This window comes from Ceratina calcarata, unplaced genomic scaffold, assembly GCF_001652005.2.
Source record: "Ceratina calcarata isolate Rehan_Ccalc_2016 unplaced genomic scaffold, ASM165200v1 scaffold179, whole genome shotgun sequence".
Taxonomy (NCBI): Eukaryota; Metazoa; Arthropoda; class Insecta; order Hymenoptera; family Apidae; genus Ceratina; species Ceratina calcarata.
In genome coordinates, this window is record NW_017139321.1 from 2,211 (window position 1) to 14,420 (window position 12,210).

Consider the following 12,210-nt stretch of genomic DNA (forward strand, 5'->3'; position numbering starts at 1 on the left):
CGTGAATTGATTTAAAATTTTGCGGGTAACTTTTTAATAGTAATAGAAATTTATAGTTATTTAAGTACATAGCCTATTCATCTTTAACAACAAACGAGTTAAATAAGTGAAATAAGAATTGTTTTATACGCTAGTGTTCTGACTAAAGAATTGGGGAAGGTGGATGCCATTTTATTACAGTATATCCTTTCTAAAGACTGTTCTTAAAGGATCACTCGGTGTAACATTTATTTTCTTACACGTTCAAAGTACTGGACTTTTTTCGCAATTAAACCGACATACGACTCGAATTAAAAACTACATTGGCCAAAGAAGCAAATAGAAGTATATACAAAGTATATATCGAATCATCAAATTCTATTATTTGTCACAATGTAGAAAATTATTAACGTAATTCGGTTACATCGAATTTTTAATTGCAATAAAAGAAGGATAATCGTCAAAATGACATGATAATCCTTTTTACGTAAGGGATCAAAGGAATGAAATTTAAGAAAGAGAAGACCATTCTATTCTAGGATCTTCATTGCTGGCGATCTAGAAAACGAACTAATCTCTCTTCAAATACTTTCGTCTCCCATTCGCTATGTTCACGCTCCACTAGAATTTACACTCTAATAGTCATCGTGCTAGAATTTAAATGCGCCTCGATTGAGTTCACACATTCATAAACGCTGGTTGTTCGAATTAAGAATGTACATTATCTCTCATACAATTTATACAAACGACCATATCCATCTCTGTGCTGCAATCGCATGTAACCTTCTTTAAAGAAATGAAAATGATTTGGGTATAAACGGATTACTTATTTTGTGAACGTTTCGACGTTTATGAATGACCGCGCGTACACTTGTGTCGGTGGAAATAAAATATCAAATGGATGTGCGGATGACGATGAGTAAATTCGACGCTGTCCCGTCGCAGGAAATCAAATATCGAACCGAGCAGATCGTCGTAAATTAATCGTTACCACCCCGTCTTCTCTCCTCTCGCTTCTCACCCTATCCCCTGGGCTACCCTCGCCCGTGGAGTACCTGGGGCTCCTTTTTTCATTCCCTCTGTCTGTGCAGCTTCTGCCCGTCACTGGCGGTGATAGCCAGTGTTTTGCGGCTGTCGGACAATATAGCCGGCGTCACGATATTGGCATTCGGAAACGGTGCTCCTGACATATTCACCTCCCTCGTGTCGGGCAGCGAGGAAGGGATAATAATGTTCACGGAACTAATCGGGGCTGGCATCTTTGTAACGACGATCATAGCCGGCTCTGTGGCGTTTGTGAAACCGTTTCGAATCCACCTGAAGCCTGTGATGAGAGACGCTTGTTTTTACATTCTCACAGTATGTTTGATCAGCATCATCATAAGGGACGAGAAGATTTACCTTATAGAGGCTATTGGTACGTATCAATTGAAAGAAACCATTAAATTATATTAATGATTAACAGTATTACTAATTAAGTTCACTTCAAGAATTCATAAAATGAAGTAACTTCTACTATTTAGATCTCAATAGACATAACTAAAGTTTGCCTCAAAAATGGTTTCACGATTTTTTTTCAATTCAAGAGAATATTAAACTCGAGGATACAAGTATATTATGAATGGCTGTAATCGTAGTTTTTATTTCTTAACTTCGTTACCTGCTCGAAGGCAGGATTCTCCAAACTTACCCGAAAGGGATCCTCTCGAGTTGAATGTTACGGGAAACTTGGAGAAATTGTAGGGAGCTCCTTGTAACGTTGCATGTAACGCTGCTAATCGTATGTCTGTTCAAAAGGGGGAACTACGTTCAAACTAATCGGAAGGTTTAGTATGAAAGCCAATTTCCTATCTCTCCCAATATATTTAAAAAATAAGGAGAAATAAGTTTTGTTTGATACGTTATAGACACGAGAATCATTTATTCAATTCAAGAGATTATTATAATATTTATCCAAGAAATACTGCAAATACTTGAGTTCCCAACAAATTTTTTTACTTTATGTTTCGTAAGAAAAGGAAGACAAATAATAATAAACTCTACAAGTTATGCTTTGAATTTAATTGCTTAGAAAATCCATGAAATAGAAAAACGGCAGATATCAAATGCATTAGGTTTCATAGAAACGGAAAAGTTTATCTGTGGAGAGCCATAAGTACGCGGTTTAATTCAGCAATAACGATAACTCCGGGAGGCGAATTTAATTAAGCAAAGCTGCGATCTTTCCACCGCTGGTTTCCTCGCAATTTGACCACCGACGAATTTCTCCCGCATTCCGTGATAAGCCTCTCAAACGTAAAAAAAAGAAAAAGAATGCAACAAAACTAAAATAGCGCCGAGGTTGCAGACGGGAAAAGGACGAGATTGTCATTAAACTGAAATTAAAACGATGAAAGAAAATTTTGATACTCGAAATAATTAAAGCATTTTTGTCAGTTGTAATTGAATTTTTTATTGATTTTTTTTTTAAATGATCTTCTGGAAGAAACTGATTTGAAATGGAAATGGTAAATACAGCTGTTGCCCGTGAACTTTTTGTAAAGACAACTCCACGCAAATGCAAACGCAAACGGTATTACTAAAACCAGCAAGATTAATATTTATATGCTCCCTCTGATATTTTTTAAATGATCTTCTGGAAGAAACTGATTTGAAATGGAAATGGTAAATACAGCTGTTGCCCGTGAACTTTTTGTAAAGACAACTCCACGCAAATGCAAACGCAAACGGTATTACTAAAACCAGCAAGATTAATATTTATATGCTCCCTCTGATTCCGCAAAAGTTACACGATTCCATTATTATTTTGTATTCGTTCCACAGTATACACTGATCTTTGTTCGCTAAGTATTAATTACAATATTTTTTAATTCTAATGCATTTTAATCGCAGGTTTTATTCTTTGGTACGCATTTTTCATCACCGTGGTGGTGATAATGCAAATGTACGAGAACCGACAGGAGATGTTAAAAAGTGCGTTATTCTGTAGTTTTTTTTTCACGACGAGCCACTCGTCGACGATGCATCGTTGCGTTGGCCAAAACGGAAGAACCGACGCGACGCGACGTTTCCGAGAGTCACCGAGAAATTCGAAACAAAAGATTCGTTCTAGTATAGAAGCCCGGGCGGAACCCATTTAAAAGAATAACTTTCCCTGTAATTTAAACGGTGGTGGTTTAATGTGACCGTGACGCGCACGGTATTATTCTTGAAAATGGGAATATGAAATGAGGAATAAATTCGAAACGAACTAACAGTAGCCACGAAGACACGGTTTAATTAAAGAAGCCAGCCGGTCTGGTACTGGTTCGTCGCAATTATACATTCGCGAGTGGAAGAAAAAAAATGTTTCGATGGATACGCGCAATTTCTGGGTCAACACCTGGAGCGACGCAGCTTCGAATCTGGGTAGCGATGCATCCTCGATGAAAAATAACGAAACAAATATTTGCTCGATCTGATCCATCTATATTTTCTTTGTCAAAACGGATCTTGTTTTCTCCATCGAACAGTACGTATCTTGCTTACACACTATAACGATTTGTTGATACAAGTATCGAGAAGTGTTTGTTCAGAGATTAGATAAACCAAAAATTTACTCTATTCGATTCGTATTTGTATATTATTCGTTTAAATATGTTCCTTCCTATATAGAATTATCTACTCTGATGAATTTCATATTTTTTAACAATTTCATATTTTTTCTTTTTATAATAGTTGTGAATTCTGAAAATCAATTGTGTTTAAAATAGTAGCCTTAAAAAGAATCGATGTTTCTATTTTGAATTTATGAAAAGCTGTATCTCCTATTTACTGACGAAGAGGATTATAAAGTACTCTTTCTCTTTTTTATGTGTTATGGAAGTCAGGAACATATTACGTATACGTAAAGTCTGAAAGCATTTCGGTACGAATCTTTCAGCTGACAGGAGAGAAACAACAAAAAAAAGCTAGCGTAGTTATCGATCCTTCTTCTGAACAGCTCCCTCATGTAACCACTACTTTCGCAGGTAGGATCCCGGGCCCACAGGATCCAGATATCCTGCGCACTTACTTGGCGAACAAGGACATGGCCGAAATCCCAAAGATTCCCATGAGGCATCGTCCTTTTGGTCTGGACACCAAACTTGGTACGACTGTTGCTACTCCGATTTTGATCACGCTCCTCTTCCAACCTTATTAACATAAAAGCTGAACGAACTCGTGAATTCTTAAAACGTCCTCTTCAATAAGTATGACTACTCGTCGGGAAACTCGATTCGCCGACCTTCCTTTATTATGTCCATTCAATATTTTGTTCAGGGAATTACAGGAGATATTTAACAGTTCATACATATATCATATTGTAGTTTCATTCTTTTTTTCATCTATTATCGTTCATTTAACACAGGGCAGATACAATGAATATTTGTGTAAATGCATTTCTTAAGACAGGAAGCGTAAAAATAAATTCATGGAAAACATTTCTTCTTTCTGTGAAAAGATTCTTCAAAAATGTAGAAAGTTACGTTCCGTGCTATATAAAAGCGGAGAGGCAGGTTCAATTCCTGACTTCTATCCCTTAGAGAATAGACACCAATATGCCATTTCTCACAGCAAACGTCCCAATGGGTCATAAAATATCAAACGAGGGTTTGTTGCTTTAACTGTTATCCATAAAACTAGTTTCATTATTCCTCTGTTGTCATTCTACAGGGTTATATTCTATTTTATGATAATGCTTTTAGTATACTATTCACTTTTAGTTCAGTATGAAAATCATATTCGAATTAACTTCATGTCGCATTTATGGATATTATAATACTGGCATTAAACGAGACTCCTTATTATCATTTCGATCATATAATTTATTAACAATCCAGATAGTCATGTATCCTGCAGACGTTTTCATAGAAATTTGTTTCACATCATAGTTATTTGTAAGAAATAGGAATTCTTCGAACTTAGATGATACATTTCTTGCGTCAGACGTCGCGATTGCAGTTGAGTTGCAAAGAGAAAAAGTGTGGAGGAGATCGCTACTGAAAGAAGAAGAGGAAGAGGAAGACGAAGAAGAGATTGAAGACACCGAGAGACCGAAGGGACTTTTCAAGGAATTTCTATACGACATTAATCCGATCACGAAAGAAGATTGGGAGAATGCGAATCGATTTTTGAAATTTATTTTAATCATACGGGCGCCGGTCATGCTACTACTTCAATTATTTGTACCGGTCGTGAATATCACCGCCGCGAAGAGGGGCTGGTCCAAACTGTTAAATTGCTTCCAACTGTGTGTGACAGCGACGTTGGCGTTGTTTCTATTAAACGGTTAGTCGTATTAATTGCTGTGACTTCTACTCGGCCGCTGCCGCCGCCGCCACCGCCACCGCTGTTATAAATTACCTACCTCCGCTAATAAAAGCTTGCGCTTTTCCCAGAAATATTTTCCGCTCGCGATGAAATACAAGCTCGAGCAGTTTTTGTAACGCACGAATCGCCGGTGTTTAGCCAAAATTAAAACATACTGTCACGGATTTTTATACGTTGATTACACCTGCCTTTCCCTCCTTCTGATTTAATTATTAATTACCGTCGCGTGTATATTTCTATACACGTATAGAAATTCTTGACATGAAATGAAAATCTCTGATTTATTACTACATAATCTTATTCTGATTCACTGTTTATACCGAACTGCATTGTCATTTATTTTATTATAAATAAATTACCATTTAGATCGGTTTTGTTAAAAAAAAAATGCAACGATTGTAGTTTAGTGCAAAAAAGTTTGGCGGGTTTCATTAATAGTTCGAAATACTTCGGTGTACCATCACGGGTATCTGGTATCTCATTTTCATCCCGTTTCGCAGTTTGGCGAGCACGTTTTGGCCCGGTTCCAATCGCGCCGATATTCCTGCTGCTCAGCATCGTAATTGGTGTAATTGTATTTTTAATGACCCACGTGGATCGCGTACCAAGGTTTCATAACGTGAGTGCTACTTCTTTCCGTTCAGTCTTTTCACTGCTCGTACGGTTAATAGGCGTATAGACAGAATCCGTTTGCACGTAATGACCGGCGACAAATTAATTGCAGTTTTTTGCATTTCTCGGATTCCTGGTCGCCATGCTGGCGGTCTATTTGGTAGCATCGGAAGTGGTGGCAGTGCTCCAATGCGTGGGCTACGCTTTCCGTATATCCGATGCCATGCTTGGTATCACGTTCCTTGCCTGGGGTAACAGCGTTGGCGGTGAGTGAAACATAATTTACGCCGAAAACAAACCGCTTTTAACATACCCATTCCCTGCAATTCTCTTCAATTGTACGATGAACGTTCACAATGATTTTCAAATATTAATGAATATATCCATTTTTCTCGTAATTCTCGCAATTAAAGTTACTTTTCCATCCTCGATAAAAATAACGAAATATGCTGTCTCGAACGATACATCAGAGAAACATATACAAACGTAACGTACTCTCGCAGCCCGGGAATCACTCAACACTAATTCAATTACTCTATTTCTCCCTCGCGTGTTTCCATCATTTCTGCTTTACGGTTGAAATCGTCTCATTAAATATAAATGAAAGAAGCAAGCTTTATAAGTTCCTCTCCCGACCGCTAAATATTTAAACGGGAATTATATAGGAAGGAAGCAACCCCGTCCCGGGTCGCTGTTTATCTAGCATTTTGCCCCGACGCGACGTTAATAGCTGACTGACGGCAATCGAAATCTGCTTATAGATCTGATATCGAACGTGACTATAGCCAAGAGAGGTTTCCCGAGAATGGGATTTGCGGCTTGTTTCGGTGGACCCATGCTCAATACGCTTCTGGGCCTGGGATTAACTTATACCGTCGCGACCGCTAAGGAAAAAAGCAAGAGCATGAAGATGAGAATGAGCGATATGGCCCCTGGTTGTTTAGCTTTCCTTTTGTGTTCCTTGTTGATGACCATCATTTATCTAAACATTACCGGATCTATAGCTCGACGATCTTACGGCTATATGCTTTACTCACTGTACTTCGCGTTCATATTAATACAATTCCTCAGTGAGATTCATGTAATCCACCCTCTCGGCAGTGACCATCGTGATGACTAGAATTCTTAATGCGAGAGAGAACGAATTGTGTTATTTAATAATAAACTTCGTAACAATCTTCAGAGTTGAGGGATGTATTTATTTTATGAGGAACGTTTATATAGTTCTTCACTACGATTCCCTTTGATATAAAGGATAATGTAAAAAAACTGGCGCAGTAGATCCAGTATACGAAAGAGGGTAGAATTCTCTTAACCAAGGATCGAAATGGAAGCGAACGTTTTGATGTACGACGCGATGTAAATTTTTTATGCATGAAGGGGCCCGTAATAAGCGATATTGCCGTCAAATCCGGCTGATAAATTATTTAAGGAGGGAACGGTTGAAAGAAGGGGCGGCCGAAGCGGCGAGGGTTCAACGCGCGGGAGCTGTGCGTCGCGGCTGTAACTAAACGATGTCTGCAAATGAGTCAACATCGTAACGACGCGGACGGAGATACATTTTTAATGGTCCAGGGGAACCACTAGGCAAGCATGCATTATTCGAACGTGTGAAGCAACAGTCGAGCAGTGTTCAAGTCCTTTTTCCGACATTTCCCCAGGGCCCGACCGGTACGGTGTTGCATTTTCCAACCGAACTAACATTATGATGACCGTAATACCGGCAAGGGAAAAAAAGCAGCTCCGTGCTAATACGACATTGCCGCGTTGCGTACGCCGCGCCGCTGCTTTTACATTTTCTATTATGTAATTCAAGAAATGAAACTCTAATTGAATACGTAATCAAAGAGGAGACATTGAAATCTTTGACAAGAAAGGATAATTATTCTAGGTCCTTAAAAAAGCTGTACAAGTTAATTATAGAATTATAAAATACTTTTAAGAAAGGAGGTAATATTTTATGTCAACAGTCGAACTCATTGACAATTCACGAGGTACCTAATGCAACGATCGGTGTTGCATTAACGTCTAATCTCTCGCCGTCTTATCTGTTCGTGTCGGTGGATTTCTCGTCGACGGGGCAGGGAGAGAGCGAGATGAAAGAAAAAGTGGTAGAAAGAGAGGTTGCGGAAAAGGGGAGAAAACGGCCGACCAAAATGGTGGCCAATTTGTAAGCGCGCAAGTTAACGAGCCCATTCACCGAAACGGCTATTCGTCTTTCCGGTAATGCAATCAGCAGGTTTCTGCAGCGCACTTTTGCATTCGTTTCTGCCTGCACAAGCACTCGAACAGCTCTGTGTTCCACTAATTATCTATAAAATTAACGACACGTTTCTCTATCTCGCCCTTTCGGTTCGAGCCCATGTCAAGCAAGCCTGGTAGCAGATAATTAACCATATTCCGTGAATGGACGACGTCATTATGGGGAGGCTTGAGCCAGAGCTTGAATTGTCCCGTCGTTAACCCTTTCATTTCAGCCTGCGACGAGAATTTCGACGTCTCGAAACTATTCGCACGAGCTCCCGCCATTCCCTTTAACGTTGGTTACCAATTACGGAATATGATATATACACAAATATTGTACAATCAACCAAAGGTACTCTAAATTCCAACGTCCTACTATTGTTCACGACGTTGCTACGGTCTTTGTTTTCTTCCACACAACGTAACACAGTGTAATACTATTTAGCCCGAAACCTGTTATTCTACATTTTTTTACAGAACCCAGTTTTGTAATTTCGTATCTCGTGTTCCTTGTAATATAATCTAAAATCATTTGAAACTCAGGTTTCGTTGCTCGCGGCGAAGGTAAAAGCGTACCTTTTTGCACAGTATTACTTTACAAGATTATAATGTTTACGCTGTACACGAGTACATAGAGAAAACCGCGCGGTGAACGTGGACGTAAAAAGGTATTAAACGTAAAAGTAGGATAACGTTTCTTAGGTGAACGCGAATACACGCGGCATAGAAGAGGACGTAATTACAATTCGGACGGTGTAGCAATTCAGCGTAAGAATGAAACCGCGTGAACGAATATAACCAACGTTAATTAAAGCGTAACACTCGCTTCGCCCGGTACGTTGCGATACGCAAAATATCTCGCGTAATTAAATATTTCCCGCATTAACAAACATTAAAGGATCGCGTTCCGCGCCCGTTTGATCATGAATATTCACGGCGCCCGCTGTCCTATCCGCCCGCGTATCTCGCCTTTTATTCGCAAACAATTTCGCCACCTGGCCGCCGAACCTCGGCCTTTGGAGACCTTTCAACCCTTATCGGCTAACTCCGTTTCGCCTCGTGTTTGCCGTCAGTTCGATCTTAACCCTTGCGATAAGATCGTGCTACCAGATCCATTAGCGCACAGGGAAACACACCCTTCGGATTGCACGATTTGATAACGAGATAACGTGTGCTCAGCCGGATCACGTCTTTTAATTCTTTTCAATCTTTGCGTTCACTGATGAGAAATGAAGTTTACCAGGGTTATGGAAAAAGTACGAAAATTAAACTTTGAACAAATGTTGAAAGTATTCTATGAGTGAAATACTTCTATCATGGAAAGAATATTTGTTATTGCTTATCTATGGAATTATAGTCGATAAAATTAATTTCGTGAAATTATACTCGAAATACAAAGTTCGTGGAAGCAAGGAGGGAAATAAGGAAAAGCGTGAGAGTGAAACATTTTATTCGTGATGTCATAAACTGGATGATAACAGGACATTACTGTTATTATCAGATCGTTCTGATGCTACCATAGTATTGTGCGCCCTTTACGGTGCTCATAATTTTGATTTGTGTCTCTTGAATGCTGTACGGAACGCGAAAGATGAATATGATAATTTTGCTCGAATGCATTCACGGTAAAATTATTACCAGATAGTCAGAAAATGATTATAACAATTGCAATTATTACATCGTATATTACATATCTTTGTTTAATAATTTTTACTATGATGAATGATAATACAGTGAATTTTCGCAAAAATGTTTCCAAGGTAAATATATTTTTTATTTCCTGGTGCATTTAATATTGATTTTTCAATAATGTAAACACAGAATTGAACGAGCTCTGAAAATTCGTTCCCAACTAATCGAGCACGAGGGTCGTACGAGCACGAGGATTGTACGAGTACTTTGCATACATATATTAATTAATAATTAGGAACAATGAAAAAAACATTATGAATCCGTGCTCCGATGTCGCTTCCATTCTACTCGACTCGTTCACGGCTCGTCGATAGTATAAATGAATGCAAACCGTCTATCGGTCGGGCCATTTTGTCTCTCCCGTTACAGATATTGCCAAGACATTGTTCCTGGTGGACTGTTCGCCGCGTTTGCCAGCCGGAGAGCCACTCATTGTACTCCGGCCAGAACTTTAATTCTCAGCCACCTCTCCCCCATCCACGTTTTATTCTTTCAGCCTGGAACGCCGATAGGACAATGAACGAAGATGACTCGTCCGAGAGGAAAGTTTTGTTACCTCGCAGTGAAACTGTTCTTTTTTTTTACGACCGCTTCGACAGTGGATGAGGTGGTTCATGGGTCGGGATTCATCCTGAGGAACAAACGAGTCGAGAACTCGGACGGGATCATTTCTACGCGTCGAACCTCATTCAAATCTTAAGAATCCACGATTCTTTTCATCGAGAGAGGAAACTGCGTTTCGCTGTAATACTCGGTATTTCCTGTTCGGAACTAACAATAAGTCTTGTCGTCAGGAAACACGACTCTCCACTTCAGTTGAAAAATCTGTTCAACGCTTGTCAGTAATTTGACATGCGAAATGCGCCTGTTCTACGTTAAGAAAATTCAGATAATACCCCACATATAGATTTGACTTAACATTGATTATTTATCTAGTAAGCTTAGATAGAAAATTAAGTAAGTCTGCAGCTTTAAATGTATTTATTTATTTGACATAGTATAAATATGTTTTGGTACCTCATATAAATCTTCAAGAAATCTTAAGATTATATATTCAACGAAGAACATTGATTGTTGTTTTAATAGCCACAGTACACGAAATTGTTTGTCACTGCTACAAAGAGATGCGAACAGAGTGAATAATTGCCACATGGTGCATGTATGTATAAAACGGTAGTTTATGAGGTATAATTAACTGCCGCGCGCGGCACGGGCACGGTTCACCTAAAAATATAGCGACCGCATACGTATTGCACGAAGTCATTTAGTTACAACGAATTAAATTTAATTGTACGTAAAATACTCGCAATGCACTTCGGCCGAAACTCGCGGCACGGAAATACGTTCTACTAACCGCTTTAAATTGGCAATTTTCGAGAGCGACCAAAAACCACGTGAGATTTCTCGTCGAATCGATTGCACCGTTGTTCCAAACGCGAGCAAATACGCACTGGATTGTTGCCCGCTCACGAGGAGAGAACACTGTAGAAAAAAATTTCACATCCCCTTGAATGAATACTCCTTTCGAACGGTTTATTTCGAAATAAATACAACGTGATGTACACTCGTGTATACAAATACAAAAATGATTATAAATATTATTCTCAAATTACATAACGTTGCAAATACACGTCAACGTGTAGTCGTTTGTCAAAGATAAAATATACGTACCAAGAAAATACACTAGATGTTGTGCCATGCATATTTATGCTCTCTGTTTTCGTTCCTAACTTTTGTTTGTAACAGCACGCGGAACGTTCTACAAAATGGGGAACAAGTTTATATTTTTAAAAAAAATACGGGTATGATATTTCACCACCGAAGTTTTGTTAAATTGGTTGACAAAATTTGCTGGGACGCGAATACACGCTGTTTACGTTACAAAAATTTGTTGCACTATGCTTGACGAACATTGGTCGGACGTAAAACTAGTAGATTACACACGAAAGTTTGTGGGTGTTAATATTTGACCGTTTCTTTTAAGACTTAATTTCATTTCGACATTTGTAAAACTTTCCGTGGAGAGTGTAAATATTTTCTGTTGTGCAGAACAATAGTGCGCGATATTTGGTCGCGCGATGTACCAAACTACACGAGAAGCGCATTTGCTGGGCAAATAAATAATTAATTTGACGCGTATGCTGTTATTAACGTTCGCTGTGCTGTCCGCATGCTGAATATTGTATTTCTAGGTATAGGTATAGTTGTACACGACATGTACTAAACTTCTCGAGTAAAAAGTAATCAAAAATTACATTTTCATCGATTCGATGCACATAAGCATATGAAATTGTTCGAAACATTATTCCGTTAATGACACGCTCTACTAAT

The 12,210-nt window shown here is 38.8% G+C and overlaps 1 protein-coding gene across 1 annotated transcript in view; it reads left to right on the top strand.

The window, feature by feature from the left end:
• The window catches only part of LOC108632949 (mitochondrial sodium/calcium exchanger protein), a gene marked incomplete at its 5' end in the record, with an annotated part of 9,176 nt that extends 2,100 nt beyond the window's left edge, over window positions 1–7,076 (top strand). The window contains 7 exons of the mRNA XM_018037841.2: window positions 1,071–1,396; window positions 2,872–2,952; window positions 3,990–4,109; window positions 4,948–5,289; window positions 5,832–5,950; window positions 6,056–6,209; window positions 6,705–7,076. Coding sequence (XP_017893330.2) covers window positions 1,071–1,396; window positions 2,872–2,952; window positions 3,990–4,109; window positions 4,948–5,289; window positions 5,832–5,950; window positions 6,056–6,209; window positions 6,705–7,063 — 1,501 coding nt within the window. The remainder of the gene's footprint in view (window positions 1–1,070; window positions 1,397–2,871; window positions 2,953–3,989; window positions 4,110–4,947; window positions 5,290–5,831; window positions 5,951–6,055; window positions 6,210–6,704) is intronic.
• Between the last annotated feature and the right edge of the window lie 5,134 nt (window positions 7,077–12,210).